Raw genomic sequence first — 19,206 nt, 5'->3', positions numbered from 1 at the left:
TCAATCCAGACAGATGCACTGAGATACGGAGACAAGCTGCTGAAGAGCCGCAGAACAGTGGATGGCTTGTTAAAATTTCACATTGGATGGACCCATACTTTTTATCTGTCTCGGTTAACTGTGCGTCGTTCTGTCTTGTGTGATAACTTCGATTTTTACTGCCTGAAAACTGATGGATGCTGTTTGTTTTTGCAGACATTCAACATGTACTACTATGAGTCCAACAATGCAAACCTGTGGTTTATCAAGGAAAGTCAGTACATCAAAATTGACACTATTGCTGCAGATGAGAGCTTTACACAGGTATGGATACTCACACAGAGAGAGCATAAGAACACTTTCAATTGCTTTCAGTTTGCTAAAGATTGCATTATCCCATTCACCAAACTCACATGTAAAATATATCTGTTGTTCACAGGTGGACGTTGGCGACCGTGTCATGAAGCTAAACACGGAAGTGCGGACCATCAACAACTTGAGTAAAAAGGGTTTCTACTTGGCCTTCCAGGACCTGGGCGCCTGCATTGCTCTGGTCTCCGTGAGGGTCTTCTACAAGAAATGTCCACTCACTGTGCTAAATTTGGCCCAGTTTCCTGACACAATAACGGGTGGAGAAACGGCACTGGTTGAGGTGCATGGTGTGTGTGTGAACGCCTCTGAGGAGTTTGAGCCTCCCAAGATGTACTGCAGTGCAGACGGCGGATGGCTGGTTCCCATCGGGAGGTGTGTGTGCAAACCAGGCTTCGAGGAGAACAAGGACATGTGCCAACGTGAGTGGGGCTGGGGTCCTCAGGCATGTAGGGGACAGAATGTAAGCGTGCAAGTGTTTGTGCATTTGTGTGGGAGAGACAGACAGAGACAGGGCAAATGAGGAAAAAGTGTGGTGCTGACATGTTTTGGTGATTAATTCAATTCAGTTCAATTCAAGTAATTTTTATTTATATAGCAGCAAATCACGACAACGTTTCCTTAAGGTGCTTTATATTGTAAAGTAAAGACCATACAATAATACAAAGAACACCCCGACACTCAGATGACCTCTATGTGCAAGCGCTTTGGCGACAGAGGGAATGAAAAACTCCCTTTTAGCAGAAAGACACTTCCAGCTGAACCAGCCTCATGGAGGGGCACCTCTGCCATTGGCTGTGAGTGGAGGAAGACAGGACAAAGACACACTGTGGAAGACAGACAGAGATTAATAATAACTAATGATTAAATGCAGAGAGATGTGTCTGTCTCCTGAATCCAAACTGGGAGCTGTTCCACAGAAGAGGAGCCTGAAAGCTGAAGGCTCTGCCTCCCGTTGTACTTTTAAATACTCTAGGAATAACAAGTAAGCCTGCAGTCTATGAGTGAAGCGCTCTGATGGGGGTGATACGGTACTATGAGGTCTTTAAGATAAGATGGGGCCTGATTATTCAAAACCTTGTAAACAATGAGAATTCTAAATTTAAAAGAGAGACAATAAAGAAAAGCCAGTTTGGCAGAAATATGCTCTCTCTCTCTTTCTAGTCCCTGTCTGCACTCTCGCTGCACCATTTTGCTGCTACTTTCAGTCCCAACTTTTTTGAGACACGCTGCTGCCATCAAATTCAAAATAAGCTCATATTTTTCCCAAAACACTGAAGTATCTCACTTTCAAAGGTTGATGGTTTCTATGCTGTTCTGTGAGTAATTTTAAAAGATTTACAGTTTATTTTATTGTTTTTATTCACATTTTTCACAGTGTCCCCACTTTTTTGGAAGTGGTGTTGTGTATAAAAGTGTGTACATATCTATGTGGCTGCCTCTGCGTGCAGATGCACTGTAGTGAATTTTGCAGTGAAACAGAGGATGGAATGACAATGACTCTATGTATTTAAGTTAGGTACACACTTTGTGTGAATGTGTTTTTTTTTTAACTGTGTGCGTGTGTGTGTCATCCCTCCCAATACAGCGAAAACAGCTTTTGTAGAGGAAAGAGTAGAAGTTGCTTTAAGGCATCTCCTCTTTTGTGTGTGTGAGTGTGTGTGTCTGACAGAGCTGAACGTCTCATTTTCCCTTCTCAAGTAGAGGCGAGCAGTATGAGTGTGTGTGAGAAACTGCTTATTGATGTGTGTTGTGTTGCAGGAGGGGAGGAAAAGGTATGCCTTAGGAAGCAGATTATTGAGTTGTAAAACTCCCCAGATGGTGTGTGCAGCATGTGTGAGTTTGTGTGTACATACTGTGCATGCATGCGTTTGAGTGAGCAAGCTGTATTAAGCTCATGCTGTCACCTGTCCCTACGGGCTCACTTCCTCGCCGAAAAGAAAATGGAATCGTAGATATTCATCACTGCAGACTTGAAATCGGTGCGCATAATGCAATTTCAGTTGTTTGGGAGAAGCAGCAGCCAAGACGCCCAGAAAACTTGGCAGTTGGGCCTTAGAGACAAGTGAATAAGAACAAGCTGTACTCTGCAGTTTGCAGACTGGTAATGTGCGCAGATTGTGGCAGAACTCGAGCTGCATCTCAATCATGAAACGCAGACTGTTGAGCTACATGCCTGTCTTGTAAACGTACACACTGTAGTTATTTGACAGGTGAGCTAGCTGGCAGATGTTTACACTATGCAGGTCTTTGTCACAGTACTAAAAACTATTTAAAGTCAGTCTGACACAGCAGGGTGCTTGACCTCAGTGATCTCCATGACCTCGTCGGCCAGATTCTTGACTCTTCTCACTCCAGAGAGAATAAATAGAGTAATAAAGGAGCATTTAACAAGCTGGCTTAAACTCTAAAGTCTAAACAGTCTAGTTTTTGTGTGCGCACGTATGTGTGTGTGCTGCAGTTGTGTGCAAAGGTAATGATGGAGTCTTATTGACAGTCTGAGGTCACATGTCAGGAAATATATGCGGCTCATGTCTAATAGGTTAGGGTCACCAGAGATGCAGGGAAAACAGGTGTCCACTGCGTTCAACATGGAAAGGAAAGCCAGGTTTCTCTATTCAGTTCATATGTAGCAATTATTCTGGGAACAAAAATAAATAAATAAATAAACATTTTCAATAGATTTTAATTCCTTTGTGGTGAATTGGATCTTCCCACCCGCAGGGATGTCTGCGCCACCTACTCGGTATTAGGAAAAACATTTTTTGTAGGATCATGGGAAGGATTTGCATAGCAATGAAATTTCCTCATACAGCAGGAGAATTCGCTGTCCCACCAGTGTCAGCCAAACATATCAGCCAAACATAATAATGCCAAAAATTCACTCCCTGGAAACCTTCTTTTGTTTTAAATAACTTTTTGCCTGTGCTGCGTTTGCATGAACATGCTTCTATTTTCATACTATCACCTTACCTTGTCAGAATTCACTTAGCCAGCTAATGCAGCTGCATCCGTAATCAGCCTCATTTTAGCAAGCGGATTCACAAAAGACATGAGAGGACACACAACAAAAAAAAGTACATCAACTCAGTACGTTGCACTTTAATGTGTTCCTGAGAGAACAACAGGCAGGCTTTTAAAGGGTCCTCTCAGCGCTCTGCATCAGCTCCAAACAAAAGGTTCCTGGCCTGAAACAGTCTGGAGGTCTGGAGGTCTTCCATAGGGAAAACACACTCTGCTAATGCATTTAAATCATCCGCTCCCGTTTGCTGTCACACAAAGAGATGAAGAGGTGAGGTTCGGGGGGAGAGCTTCAGGAGGGCATTTTGTAATTGTCATTGTAGCACAAGTGAGCGAGCCATTTAATGGATGTCTTCAATTCTCTCCTTCCTTCTTGTTCCTTTTCTGTGCTTGTTTTTTTTTTCTTTTCTTAGCACCTTTGACATTCACCGTTGTCCTGTGTTCTCTGTGAATCTTTTCCTTGTCTTTGGCTTCTCTTTCTCTCTCTGTCATTCTTTCCCTCTGCCTTCCTTTCTCTCTGTTTTTCTGTCTTTTCTTTCTCACGGTGCAAAGCGCTAATGGAATCATTACTAGCCCCTCTGTGTTAGACAACCACGAGGCACCTCCAATTACAGCTTTTTTTCACAATTTCTGTCCCCTCCCCTTGTCGATTTTCTAACCTTTTTTGCGATGTCTCCTTCTATTATGGGACTGTTCTCCACCTCTCGTTTTCGACAAGCCACCCATTTTGCTCCCCACCCGCCTCCTCTGCCATTGTCTTCTTTTTTTTTTCTTCCACCTCACCATTTTTCTTTCTGTCTCACTTCTCCTCCTAGCAGCCCTTATCTCCTCTGTCTGCACTTGTTAAACATTTATAGATCATGGGTTCATCTTTCTCTTCTTCCCTTTTCCAACCCAATGCTTCCCGTTCCCTGGAGATAGTGTGAAGCTAAGTGTGTTTAAATGTATGGATATGTGTGTTTTGATCTTGTTAATCGAGGGCACTGTGCTAGATTAAATCCGGCGGGTTGTTTTATGACATATAAGGGGAAATACATTGACCAGGATAAACAGCACACATATCAACAGACTGTGGAATGGGATACAGCGGTATTCATGGGAAATGTGGTCTTAATTTTGAATAACATAAGCAAAAACAAACCACGAGGTTGAGATGTAAACAGTCTTCTGTCATCTTGATATATTTTTACTGAGTTATCATAATTAATGCGACAGTGATGATATATGACTCCATGTTCTTCTTATTGCCTGGAAATCTCATTAAAGGACCAAAACAAATTAACGGTAATGCTTTTTGGCTTTTGCTAACTTGCCTGTGGCACTCACTCTTATCCAGTCCTATTAAAGACAGTCATTAAAATCAGGGACAAAGATTTATTTGCTTTACTTTTACAGGTCGAATAATTTCTTCTGAGATTTCCTGGAAGTAAACTGTGTAATTCGGTACTTTCACCTTCTATTTCTGAGAAAGACCCAAAAAAACAATACTTTTAGAGGTATCAACCTTTCAAAGGAATTTCTGGAACATTTTTTTGTTCATAGACTAAAATATTCTATGTTGTGATAACCAATACGATGAATGAAAGTTTATTCTTGATTGTTCATATTTGAAGATGCTGTCTTATACCCCCTCTATTTTTTTTTAAATAAGCTTTTAATGTAAAGTTTAAAAACAGAAGGGACCATCTACCAAGAAGGAACTGACTAACCTTTAGTACTGACCTGGATCACCTTCATTAAAAATTTTGATTCAGGTTACTGGCTATGGCAGTAGATGCACTCTGCTAATGCCATTAGTTGTGTTTTCAGCCATGCACTAAAAGCAGTGTTACTGCAATGGCCTTTAACTCCTTTGCTCAGTCTCAAGAAATCATACTCATCTGCTTTGTCACTACTGAAGTTGCATAATCGCCCTCTCTCTCCTTCTCTCCCTCTGTGTAGCTTTTGCACTACCTTGTCAGTTCAACTCCGTCTCTCTCCACTCCATGCAGAAGCCTCTGCCTGCGTAGCCAAAGCCCCGCTCCTCCACTCCCTCCTCTTTCCTTCTCCTGCTTTCTTTATTCTATGTGCCTTTGTCTCTTGTGCATTCTAGTCCTGCTCGCCCTCTCTGTTTCTGTCTGCCACTGTTTTCTTCTATCCCCTCTATTTTCACTGCATACTCCTTTGCCCTCTCCTGTTGTCTCTGTCTTTCATAGCTAGTAGGGGATGTAGTGAATACTCCTCTCAAACCTCTCCTGCTTTAAGCCCTAGGGGTACATGCTGAAGGGCAGGAGCGTGTGTGGGTGTGTATGTATGTAGCTGTGTCACCTACGTGTGCGCTCGTGTGTTCTGTCCTTCTCTGTGGGTCTGACAGCACCAATTACTGCCTCAGATGTGGAGAGATGGAGGAGACGAATTGAAGGAGGGCAGACACATGTCACCTCAACGCAAGTTTTCCTCCCTTCCTCTTCTCTCCTTCTTTCTGAGCTGAAAATAATATGGGTCAGCATCACACGTCTGTCCGTCCACTTGTCTGATAGTCTTTTTTCCCCTTTTTCTTATTCATTCGCTTTTTTGATGCTGCCATGAAGTATTTACAAGAGGAACTTTTCAAAGTAACACCACATTCCTCATACTGATTCCACTCAGCTCTCCTGCTGTTCTTTTCACTTCTCCAATTGGATCGAAACCAAAGCGCGAAATACTGAGGAACGAGACCAATGTGCATCTGATTTGGTGTGAATTATCTGATCGCTTATCACTACAGAGACACTGGGTTGCTACACAGAATATTTTAATAGTTAGACTCATTAATAAAAGAGTATAAACTGTTTAACTTAGCATAAAGACCGAAAATTAATCAAAGTTAATAAAATCCCCTACACGAGCTTCTCAAACTCAACAAATAACTTGTTATATCTCTTAATACACCACTTCAACGTCTAGAGAAGTGAGGTGACAGCCTATCCCAGGTGTCCTGGGGGTTACAGTGGATGGATGGATGGATGGATGGATGGATGGATGGATTTCTTACAATCAATGCATAAATAAAATAGTGAAACATACAGAGTGTTATGTAGGTGGTTATATGCAAAGATGTTTGTTGTTGGGGCATTTTTGAATGGAGGTAACCATGTTTGGTATCACTGAGGATGCAAAGAGATCAAAACTGAAATCTTTGCTCAACGACTGAATCCTACAAACAAAAACGTTTTTGAAGTGCTTGTAATAACGACAAATTGTTGTTGATCCAATGACAAATTTGTCCTTTCATACATAGTGTACAAAAGTCAGTCAACGTAGAAATAAAAATCCCCCCGACTCAGGCGTTCAGTGAATCAGACAAATCAGATGTTTGGGGAAACATGGAGATATTCCAAGACTTTTGGACATGCAAAAGTATCAGGAAAATGCATAATGCTCAGAAGCATATGTACAATAGAATTTTACACTTTATATCTCATAAGAGGATTTCAGTCCTCCCTTCATAATGAAAGGTCTAAAGAGGGAGCAGACACAGGGAAAGGCTAATCTTCACACCTATGAAAGAGACTTAGCTTTTGTGTGTGTGTGTTTATGTGTGTGTGCATGTGTATGCTGAAAGCTCAGTAGGAAACCTACCTCTTTTTTTTATTCCCTCTACCCTCAACAGCAGAAGAGCGGGTGTGTGTGCATGTGTGAATGGCTAATGTGGACAGATGAAGCAGTGGGTAAAGCAAGCATTTTATTTTGATCAGATACAGACTTTTGAAGGTCAAGAGCTCCCTACTGTATGGTATGTCTCACACACATGTACACACACAAACACACACACCTCTTATTTCATTGCTGTTCTCATGCTGGCAGCTCAGGGAGCTTGAGAGCATGTAGGTGTGGATAGGAAGGTAGTGGGCGGCTAACAGAAGGATTTAGACAGCTAGTCAGAAGATTTTTGTGTGCATACAGTATATGAAGTGTACGTGTGCACGCTGCTGCAGGCACGGGGGCAGCAAGCTACTGAAGTGTTAGGAAGCAGGGTGTTATTACGATCCAGATGTTCTTAAAGGACAAACGGATACATGTGCCAAGTGGAGGCCAGTTTTCTGTCCTTCTACCTGTCTGTGCGAGTGCGTGCCTTTCTGCTGCACTGGCTGTCTGACTTCCCTGTTCATTTATTTGGTTAATGACAGCCACATTTTCCTTCATTACTCCTTTATTCTCCTTTATCTCCTCTCTCTCACATGTCCCTCCTTAACTCCATCCCTTTTCCCCTCTCCCTCTTTCTCATCTCCTCTCTTTTGTGTTTGAATAAATGACATGAAATCACAAAGGCTTAGGCTCTCGCTATATCCTCCATACACACGTAGTCCCCATCTACATACCCACACAACACTGACCCAGATAATGTCTATTCATGCACAGTCGCAAAGCTCTTCTTCTGCGATGGCTGATCACTCGCCACACATAAGACGAGCTGCCAAATGCCACCTTAACACCAAGGTGGTGTTTGTGCCTTTTGAAGCAACAAAACCAGAGGACACAAAGGTGGCTTTGAAGTGACGGGACATTGTATAGCTGAGTCTGGTGCAGTGGGTTGAACCGTGTGAATAAACCCTAAGAGGAAAAGAGAAAAAGCAGGCCAAGGACTGAGAAACTGTTAACGCATGTTTCAACTCTTCACGTCCTTATTTAGCACTATTCCCCACAGACGGAAGCAGTGAGAGAGAGAGGAGAGGTATAGAGGGGAGAGTGTGTTTCCTTTGGGTACAGTTCCCATTAATTGGCATCTTCCATATGCCGTTGAGTTCCAGTTAGGGATAAACATGTGCGCACTCATGGGAAAACTCATAATTTTCACATTTCTATGGTCTTGAATCAGTCTCCAGTTTTCTCAGTTTAAAATCAAAGGCGCCTGCATGTAGCCAGTGGGTTTGTTGAACAGGAAGCACAAGAACAGGAAGGCGGCCATTGACCCTTTCCCCTCATCCCTCCCTCTTTCTCTTTCTAGTTTATGGATTACTTCCAGATGTACGATCAGCCTGTCAGGTTGATAGGTCTGGCACTGCACAGGCATGGTTGTTCAGCTCCAGTGTACAGATGTAGTTCAATTCGCTGCTGCTTTTCTATTTATTACAGCTGTACTATTGTTTCACAGCCAGAAGGTAACATTCACAAAGATTCCAAATGACTTTTCAGCTGCAGCGTTAGACGGAACAAAGAGCAAGAACAAAGCGCATAGTTACATCATTAATTTTCTCTTTGTTATAAATATTGCTTTCCAGACCAGCTGCTGTAGTGGTATAGGTAGAAATTTTCAGCGATGCCTGTAGGCTTGAAGGACGCCTTGTCTAGGTAGTAAAAACTGTTTACTGGAAATGATTTGCCTTTTTCTGGGAAGAGATGCGAGGCAAAGAATTTGCAGAGAGAGGTGAATGTCAGTGGTCTGAAAAGGAGAACTCGGTATTTTTTGCCTGCTTGTCAACATTATGAAAAAAATACTTTTTCATGGAGTCTTGGCAAAACTGGATACAAAGACATTACTGTCTTATACCATTTACTAGAGTTTCTAAAAGTCAAATAAGAAGTAGAGCCTTCAGCTATCAGGCCACCCTCCTGAAAGAGACACTTTACTTTTAAGATTAGGCATAAAACTATATTTAGTAGTACAGTCCTTATCGTGATAGTTAGGGCTGGATCCGGTGACCTGAACATCCCTGCAAAAGGTTTAGGCTGCACTAGAGATGTGTGTTTATTACTGTGTTTAAACACTCCCTCCCATAGTGTGTCTATTATCCTGTCTCCTTCTGGTCACACCCAACTGGCCGTCACAGCAAATGGGCGTCCGTCCCTGAGTCTGGTCCTTCCACAATCTTTTTTCTGTTAAAATGGAGTTTTTCCTTCCCTCTGTCGCCATGCACTTGCTCATAGGGGGTCATGTGATCATTGGAGTTTCTTTCCAGTATTGTAATTTTCTGTGTGACTAAATGAGAATGCTACATGATAGATCCTCCATAAACCTCTAGAACTTACCTAATAATCACACCTAAATGTTTTTGTCGATATTATAGCTGATCAAGTTTTGAAAAACTTCAGAATATCGTGTGCACATAGCAAGCTTGCTATGTCAATATTTATTCAGATAAAAAGCTTCTGCAGGACTGAATTGAGCATTTTTTTTTAATGTAAAACATGCATTGGTATTTTTCCCGTGGCAACCTTGTGCGTGACAACCTTGACTTGCTTTACCTTGAGTAAGGGGCATACATATAGTAAGGGGATGTATTTATGGAACACTTTACTCTTAACCAGACAACTCTTTATCTCTCAGATATAGATTGAAGCACAGACACACACACACAGAGAAATAGAGGTATCATAAATAAGCACACACTTAGAAACTAACTCTAAATACTTTTTTGATCCAGTGTGACCTTGAGGAAGGCAGGAAGCTTAAACATTGTTTTTCCGCTGCTTTAGTGTTAGCTCTTTCTAAATCCTAACCATGTTGCGGTCTTCAACTTTGAAAGAGACTGAAACATACAAGTGCAAATTTGTGCTATCTCAATTCGATTTGCTGCGAGTTTGGCTGACAAAGTCATCCACTGCCCACACACAGATTAAAGGCAGTGAAAATATGGCATCCCACATGACAGGTACATCTGGCAGAGTGTGTTTATGACTGACACAGAGAAACAGCCACAGGGCTCTCCTTTCCTTGCCTGCCTCAGAAAATGAATTATTGAGAGTGATGAACTGAAAATAACGTGGATGAGTAAAGGAGGCTCACTGCCCCTCCTACACACACTCTTCTGATCACGGGGCCGGCCGATGTGGGCACGTTTACTGCCGTGTGTGTGTGTGTGTGTAATGTTTTAATGAATATATTGCTACTGAGGCAAAAAGTTGTGTGTTAATAGTAAAAGTTTGTTCTTTGTGTGTGTTTTTGTGTCGGTCTGGTGGGCTTTGTTCAAAAGGAGATGCTGTGTTCCTACAGCCTTTTATCTTGATGGCAAAACAGACAGAAGAATAAGTTATTCAGACTGTGAGTCAAACTCCCAGCAGACTTCTATTGGCCTGTCATGCTTTCTCCCTCTCTTTCTTTCCGTCCCTCGCCCATGACCCCGCTCACACAGAAACACACATGCACCTGGGATCTATTTTATCTGTTTTTAGACGGCAAGATAATCACCCAGGCTCAAAATTAGCGTGCCATCATCTTGGGTTACCACTAGAAAAGTGCGTTTCTGTGTAGATGTGGTTTGCTTTAATTGTACTGAAATTGAGCTCTCTCTTTTTCGCTCTCTTTCCCTGATTTTTTTTTCTTTTTTTTTTGAGCGGTTTGTGTATGTGTGTGTGCCTGTCAGCGAGAGAGTAAATATTTGTGCAAGAGCTCTGGAGAAGGTCAGGGTCAAAGTATGACAGACAGCCCACTGGGAAATAAAGACACACATACATACGCAGTCTTTCTTTTGCTCTCTCACTCTCTCTCTCTCTGACACACACACACACACACACACACACACACACACATGCATAATGAGAATCAAATAGAGATGGTGAGAATGGAAGTAAAACATAAGTAGACAGACAGTAGGGGACACAGAAAGTTAGAGAAAAACAGAAACAAAGAAAAGGCAGAAAAAAGACAGATATGGAGAGAATTAGGAAGAGAGAGAGGGCTTCATCCTGTAGTTCCCCTTGGCCGCTCTCAGTAATTGGCTGATGTCCAAGGGACAGAGACTAGATCAGAAATCAGACTGGGTGTACTCATGTGCTTCATGTACTGGACATCACAAACCATTTCATATCCACTGTGGTCTTGTGCCTTTATGCGCGCGCGTGTCAGAGAAGTTGTAAGACGCCATAAATAGAGTAAGGGTCTGTCCAGAGGCATCAATCATAGAGGTCTATGGCTTCCATGTGGTCACGGCTCATGCCCGCTCTGCAAACATGTGATCCTAACTTGCCAGAGTCAGTTAAAAGCAACTGCTGCTATACATCATGTGCTTCCAAAGAAAACATCAGAGTTTTAAGAATAACCCCACTGTGAGCTTCACTCACATGCAGCTGAACTGGGTGTCAGTAATGTAAACTCACTGTACACTAAAACCTCAAGGCCTGTGTCTTTAACAGCAGAGCATTTCCAGAACTGTCACTCACAGAGAACAGATATGCTTCTGATTAATTATGAGGTGTTTTTCTATAAGCCATATCCCCCTTAGTCCTACATTTGTAAATAAATGAATTCTATCATAAACATCTTGGCAGCGTATTTTAACACCTTTTCTATGGTGGGATGGACTGTCTATACACATAGATTTTCATCTCATATGGCATTTCTTCATTTATTGTAATTATGCAGCTAAATGCATGTACAGCAAATATCCCTTGATACTGGCAACGTCTGTTCTGTTTGTTTCCTATTTGCAATATATTGTTTTTTTCAGTAGCCTTTCCTGCTAGAACAAGTAAATCTCTCTGATGTTAAAAAATCAGAGTCTACAAATATCCGAATGAGTCATTAAAATGTATTTTTTTAGCGCACTGAATCCCAGCATGCTAGTGAACAAACATTCACATTAGCATTGCTGTCAGCTTTAGTGTGTTTGCAAATAAGTCTATGCACTCTGCAATGCAACTTGTGCTTGCAGGTGACAGTTTTGCCAATAATTTCATACAGATTTGTGTCAAACTTGACTTTAAAATAAGGCACATACCCTCTTTCTTTGGGATATTTCTTAACCCAGAATGCTTGCACAGGAATTGTGTGTTTGTGTGAGCGTGCATGTGTGGGGCAGGATTAGTAGTAATGGGGAATATTATGGTGTTAAATGTTGTTATGAACTCCGATTAAGGATTAGAGGATCTCAGCAGGGGGCTGGACTCTGGATGCTGACATCTCTATCTCACACAGATCTCCTCATTACTACACACACACACACACATACACAGAGCTCCACACACACTTGGTTCTCTATAAACAGAACTCTACACCGCACACAACACCTCTTACGCTACTTCCACTTATTAACGTTTGAAATCACTTACGTCACCCGCACATTTTCAGTTAATAAAGTCACATGGGTTATGCTCCTCTGCCGCTGTTAAAAGGTACACACTCTTTGCTGTGCTCCAGTTAATCAATTAATCAAAATGATGTGTTTATATAGTGAAGCACCACTAAGCGTGTAATGGAACTGTGTATTTTATTCTGTGTATCACACGTTTGGTTTAAACCTGGCTCGATGGCCCCCATTTTTATTCATTTCTTTTTATTGCACATCATTTTTTTCACGTATGCTATTTTTGACCATCTTTCTGAGGTTTGTTTTGTGTGACAACAATGTCAGTTGGACTGAAAACACGTTTCACAGGCATGTACGCATGAACACAAACAAACCCACCTACAGATGTGACCCCGGTGGCCATAAAGGACGTCACTTTCAATCTTGTCAGATTTCTCCACTGACGCTTGATGTATCAATTTTTAAGTAGCTGGCTTCAACTCGGGGATGTGTATATATACACACGCACTTACACACAGACACACACTCTCACTCGAACACAGACTGCTCTGTGCTCCGGGAGCTGTGGCACTTGAGGGGTACTCGAAGGGTTCCATCTTGAAAGGCTGTTGCCATGGTGACAATTATGGAGCTCATCTCCCATGGGCCAGCAAGCTTTACACAACTTTCCTCCCAGCTGAACACGGCCTTTCACACACACAGTGTACCCCCCACCTATGCACAAACACACGCACAATTTTCTCCTCTTTTCTGCCCTTTATGGTAAATCCGGCCGAGAGCCAATATTTGACTTGAACCGAACGCGACAGTAAGCAAAAGAACGGAGCAATTAGCTCTTAAACTTTTGTAAGGGAAGTGAAGAGGAGGAGAGCGCTCACCGTCATCCAGAGGAAGTGTTTGTGTCAGAAGAATGCAGCGGAGGTGATTTTGCATACGTTCAGAGGCGCCTGGTTGAATGCAATTAGCGTGTAATGATTCTGACGGTGAGATATTGGGCTCGCGTTCCTGTGCGTACACTTGCGTCTAAATCTGTAAAGGCCCTATTGAACATTAATGGAACACATTTCCTGAACTATTGCAGTCAGCAGCTTCTGTTTTTCGTGTAAGCATTTAATCGCTGCTGAAGCGTAGCGGTTCATAGAGAAACACAGCTATCGTGTTAGAATGTATCCTGAACTGGCTCGAGGGGTCATCAAAGCTGCCAGGAATCATTAATCACGGCATAGGTCAGAGCTTTGCCCACAGACAAAGTCAACCAGCTCCATACATACGTGACCCTTGAACAGGATAATTTAAATTGACTGTAAAGGCTACGTGTGCAGAAGTGTAGGATGAGATTGTAATATATTCATCCTCGAGGGAAGGAATAAAAAGGCTGTGAACCACTGTTCTAACACAGCACGTTAGTTTTATGCCTACTAAAAGGAGGAAAGTGACTGGGAATAAACGCGCATGTAATTTGTCAGTAAAGAGGACGTTAACTGCTATTTTGGTGACGATTTGAGTCGTTTGTCAAGAAAAAAAAATGGTCACAAACTGTCACAGCTTCTGGCATGTGAACATTAGCAGTTTTCCTTTTTTCTTATGAGATTTAAGGAGTGTTTGCTCAGGTTTAATCATTAAACCTCGAAAATCTGTATGAAAAGAGTCTCATATGCTGAATGAAAACACGAGGAGAAATAATTCAAGAATCTGATCACCTGATGAACTCTTGTAGCCGAACATTTGCGTTTCTTTTCCCTCCAGCGATTCCTGAGGCAGGTGTTTGCTATTTCATCTGCTAAATGCTTTACTGGCTTTTTTAGCTGCTAACTGTCTGTCATTTGGCGTTGAGCAATGGGTTTATAAAACCCCATTGTTATACACTACCTCGCACTACCTTTTAACAGAAAACAACTGTCTCCTTGGGCTGAAAGTAAGGCTGATGGGTGCTGGGAGTGAACCAGAACTGTCACACTGTGAGGAAAATAAACCTAAATCATGAGTTAATAGATACTAAAAAACTCAGAGGATGAAAATTCTTTGTTGATGAATATATATTTTGCTGAGTGCCTATAAACACCATATAGATGATGGACCTGTTTGTTTATTGACTCCTGCGTTTCAAGTCTGAAGTTTTGAGCTTTGGCTATAGTTTGTGAAGCTGTAAGTTAAGAGAAGAAGTGGCTCTGACTGAGAAACTGATGACACCACAAGCTCAGATGACAACGGCTTATCGATTGCAAGGTTGCCATCCCATAAAACACACCCTGTTTAATCACCTATTTTATTCTTGGGCACTTGAGGGGTACTCGAAGGGTTCCATCACTGTGTATATACTAAATGAACACTGTGTATATTCCATAAGATTTGAAACTGGGCACTAGGACCACAAAAAAAACTATAAAAGTATTTACTGAGGTATTAAATCTGAAGACGTAAAGTCATTTTGTCATAGACTTCTCTACAACTGGAAGGGAGTCACTTCCTGTGCATAATTGCAGGTTTAAGGCACTTCAGCAGTGGCAACTCTTTTCAGACCTGGCAGCTAAGAATAGCTTTTCTATGGAGTTTGTGTACACACAGAACTTCAAAGGGCCCTGGGAAACTGCAATATGTTTATTTTATTTTCTTCTGGCATTTTATAATAGATTTATAGAACTAATCAGTTTTTGTGGTCCTATAAAACAATAAGATGTGGAGTGGAACAGAACTCAATCATCTCTTGTGTACAGTGTTTTTCACAAAGGAAGAAGTTGTGCTGTTCCCATCTCAATCAGTGCATGGTGACTGAGGGTGTGTCTTGAGTAGCAGTACTATATCATATCTAAGAGCTATCGATTGGCATAAATACACCGACTCTCTCTAGTGACCACATGAATAATTAATAGGACACTGGATCTGAGGCCACTCTTTATCATACGCAGAAATGCATACACAGATCTGAAAAACACGCGCGCACACACACAACACCGCCGGCTGAGGAAAATGTTAATTTGGAGTTAGCTCGTAGTTCTACGACATAGTTTTTGTGTCTAAACTTTTGCTCTTGTGTGTGTCTGCTTTGTGTGTATGTTTATGCGATCACTGTCTTACTGCTTCAGGCTTCTTGTCCCTTTTTTTTTTTTTATATCTGTGGTAAATCATTAATCATAAGGGAACCAACTCAAGTAACATATTTCCCATGGGGCAGACTCTGGGAGTAGCTTGAGAAAAGTAGCGAGAGAAGCAGAGAGAGAGAGGAAGGAGAGAGAGAGAAGGAAAAGGGTTACTAAGAAAGTAAAAGAGGTGGAAAAAGGGTGTAGAAAGCAGCACATGAGGAAGCTCTACTCATACTGGCCAAGTCACCATTCTTGAACAAAGTTTTTGATCAGGCAGTTGTATGTGTGCCAAGGCTGGCATAGGGTGCCCTGTCTGTCCTTTACCGCTGAGGCCCTTTGTGCCTCTGTGGCTGGCTAGCGCCTGTAGCCAGGACTCTCCGGATGCAGCGTCCCCCAGGAGAAAAGACGCGTTTCCACCGTGCTCCTACGACCCAGCCAACAGGAACACACACAGTCACCAGCACAGCACATATGCACCCATTACCTTAAAGGCTGACAGGAAGGAGGAAAGAGAGCAGAAACCCTCTGAGAATTACTACTCCCTTTATTTTCCTTTCATTTCTTTCTCGTTTTCTTTCTCTCATTTTTACACCTACACACCCACATCCCCTTTTTTTTCTCTCAGTGTTCTCTCAGGTCTTTTGGGGATTGTGCCAGTGGACTTTGCTCCCCTATGATGAATGATTTACCTAAAAATACTGTCTGTATGTGAGCACACAGCATCCAGGTGGAGGAACTTACCTGCACAGTGAGAAATCAAACTACTTTTAGGCCACTTTTCTATTCCGCTGTCTGCAGGTTAACCGCGGCATTGAATATGCGTGCATGTGTGTGTTAGCGTGGTAATATACAGCCTTTCTGGGACAAGTGACGCGTAGCTTGATTAAATCCATGACCTTCACCAGCAGCACAAGCAATCAGCAGGCGAACACATGCGTTCGCACACACACACACGCTGCATACTTAACACCTTCTCACACAGGAGCGCTTGGTGCAATCAGCACCTGGTGGAATCGGTCGCATCATTGATCCAACCTGTTCATAGCTGCATGTATACATATCCACACAAACGTGCACATACACACGCCAGGCACCTATCAAATTGCATTTGAGACACCCTCATTTTCCTTACATAGAGTTTTGTACACTGTAATACTATTTACCACCGTGGCAGAAAAAGCCTCACAATAACGGGAATACCAGGACTATGAATGTATAAATAAATACATGCGTAATCTATATTCAGATTACCAAAGGGAAAGTCAGGAATTCTATTTTCCTGCCTAGGATGCAAAAGGGAAATCATTCACGTCCCCAGTCTATTACAGTAGGTTGCTCCTGTTGAGCGGTGTCACGGTTTTCCCTCCCCAGTTTTATGACTCCACATAATGACTAATGTGCAGCTACTGTAACAGCTCTACCAGTAGTCATATTATATTATTGGAACTATTGCTGTGACTGCGGCTGTATATATTTTTGAGCCCTCGGTTGCCCGAAGATCTAATGCTTATATAACAGGAATGACAGTTGATCTGCTGTTGAACTGTGTTATTGTATCGTACAACTCTGTTGTTACACCAGTCTTTTGGCCTCATGTGAAAGGCGCTCACGTAGACCTATTGTCACAACATATTAAATCAGACTTTGTTTTCCTGTTCTTTGCCACGAGCGCTGCATGGCACATTCTGTGACCCACCTGTATCTGTAGTATCTATCTTTTGCAAAAAACAAAGAAGAAAAGAAAAATGTTTTACTGCATTGTTTGTATTTTTTGGTACGTGTTATAGAATTGTAACCATCTTATCTGAAAAAGCAATTATATTGATCTTTAAATGAGATATAAGACTATTTCTACTTCAAAAGGCCAAAAAAGTATGTATTAAGAAGTCTCAAAGAGATGGTTTTTAAGCTCCAATCGTACCATTTGCTTTTATTTTCACATGTTTTTGCACCGACACTGAAACTGCTTGGTTACATTTAGGCAAAGCAATTACTTGGTTAAGAGGAAAAAAATGTGATTTGTGTTCATTTGGTCTATGTTAGGAAGCAGAATGTAGTTTCAGTTAAGAGTGGCAACACCAGCACTCATGTTACTTTGCAGTTACACACTTGACCATCCTTATGTTTAAAACATAACTAAGAGTCAAAATAAGAACCATTTTTGGGGAAGGGTGGGACACTTGTAAGTTTTTCTCTGACTTCTCTTTATTATGTGCAGGCTTCAAGTATAATTCTGTATACTTTCTGTATTATTTATGTTTTTAAATTATGATAGCAATATTAACTTAAAAGTACGATTTGGGGACTTGACGACAAAACTTCATTACAGATGAGAGACGCATGCAGACATAAATTCAGATTGTTTGGATTTTTTGATCGAGAGATAAAAACAAAAGTAGTCATCTGATTGTGTGTATTTCTTGTCTCTCTAGCAACACTGCTTTGTTCTAAGAGCTCAGCAATTTCTTTGGCCTGTACAATGTCACAGTAAGTGACAGTATTATGTCCAAATCAGACAAAATTTAGACAATCACATTGTAGCAAGGCAGGAATTTCTGCTGCAATTGCAACTACTAGCTTCTGTCATCACATTACAAACAAGAATATAGTAAATTGGTGTTTAAGTGTTCGCAGCAAAAGTGTTTGGCAACACTTTTCTTTATGGTTAATAAATGCTGACTGTGTATTGTGTTTGTTGCAATGGTACAACTTCTTATTCCATATTCATCTTCTTTCCTCGCTCCAGCATGCAGACCTGGCACCTACAAAGCTTCAGCTACAGATGCCTACTGCACCAAATGCCCCCCTCACAGCTCCTCCCCACAGGAACAAGCCACAGAGTGCATTTGTGAGAAAGGTTTCTACCGTGCTGAGAACGACCCTCGCTCAATGGCTTGCACACGTGAGTGATTCAAACACTGTCAGAAAGTTCAAGCCATCACAGTCACAATATTCACTACAGTTCACTATAGTGAAATTATTGTTGGGCTATGAAATTATTTAGTTACTTTTCATTTAATCAGTTTGCAGTGGATACAATTGCTGTAAGAACAGCACACAGATACGTGGTTCAAATGCTCTCTCTTTCGGTTTCCGTTCTCTCTTACACGTAGACACACACACACACACACACACATACAGCCAGAGAGTTTGGGCTACATAGTCATGGAAAGACACAGAGAGGACGCAAAAAGATGGGGGATGATTGAGTGTGCAGGAGAAACAGAAACTAGATAGATTAAGATAGACGGAGGGAAGTGGAGGCGGGAAAGGACATTGTCATGGCAGAGGAGAGAGACGGAACTTGAGAAATATTGAGGAACGCGTGCACACACACACACACACACACACACACACAAGCATGCACACGCATACTCAAACCCATTATCAGGTTATGGTAGATTACACTCATTAATCGTTGTAGCAGGTGAGATGTGACAGGTGTTATCAGCTGGAAATGAGTAACGGTTTGTTCAAATATGTATGGGCAGACACGCGCACGCCATCTCTCTTGAATGGTGAAGAGCACTATGGAGGATTGAGGAAGGAAAATGAGAAAATAAGGAGAAACGGTGAGAGAGTTAGTCATGGAAAGATGGAGAGTGACACTCGAGACATAAGAAAAGAATAGAACAGTGGGGGAAATCGTTGAGTATCAGAGGCATATAATCTAAGTGTCATAAAATACCGATCAGTACCAACGGTGATGATGGACAGTTAAGTGCAGCCAAGGGAAGTGAGGATGGAGAAAAGAAAAAAAAGACAGAATTAGA

At 41.8% G+C, this 19,206-nt stretch overlaps 1 protein-coding gene across 2 annotated transcripts in view; it reads left to right on the top strand.

Annotated features, from left to right (window-relative positions):
• LOC146367454 (ephrin type-A receptor 3-like) overlaps window positions 1-19,206 on the top strand; it is a 78,711-nt gene that overhangs the window by 20,614 nt on the left and 38,891 nt on the right. For both annotated transcript variants that reach the window (XM_084913538.1, XM_084913537.1), the window contains exons 4-6: window positions 196-303; window positions 419-770; window positions 18,180-18,335. In XM_084913538.1, the coding sequence (XP_084769664.1) occupies window positions 196-303; window positions 419-770; window positions 18,180-18,335 (616 nt within the window). The remainder of the gene's footprint in view (window positions 1-195; window positions 304-418; window positions 771-18,179; window positions 18,336-19,206) is intronic.

The sequence above is a fragment of the Perissodus microlepis genome, chromosome 18, assembly GCF_051167445.1.
Source record: "Perissodus microlepis isolate ML-2025 ecotype Zambia chromosome 18, ASM5116744v1, whole genome shotgun sequence".
Lineage (NCBI taxonomy): Eukaryota > Metazoa > Chordata > Actinopteri > Cichliformes > Cichlidae > Perissodus > Perissodus microlepis.
The sequence above is the reverse complement of the archived record's forward strand: the minus strand, read 5'-3'. Positions and strand labels throughout refer to the sequence as shown.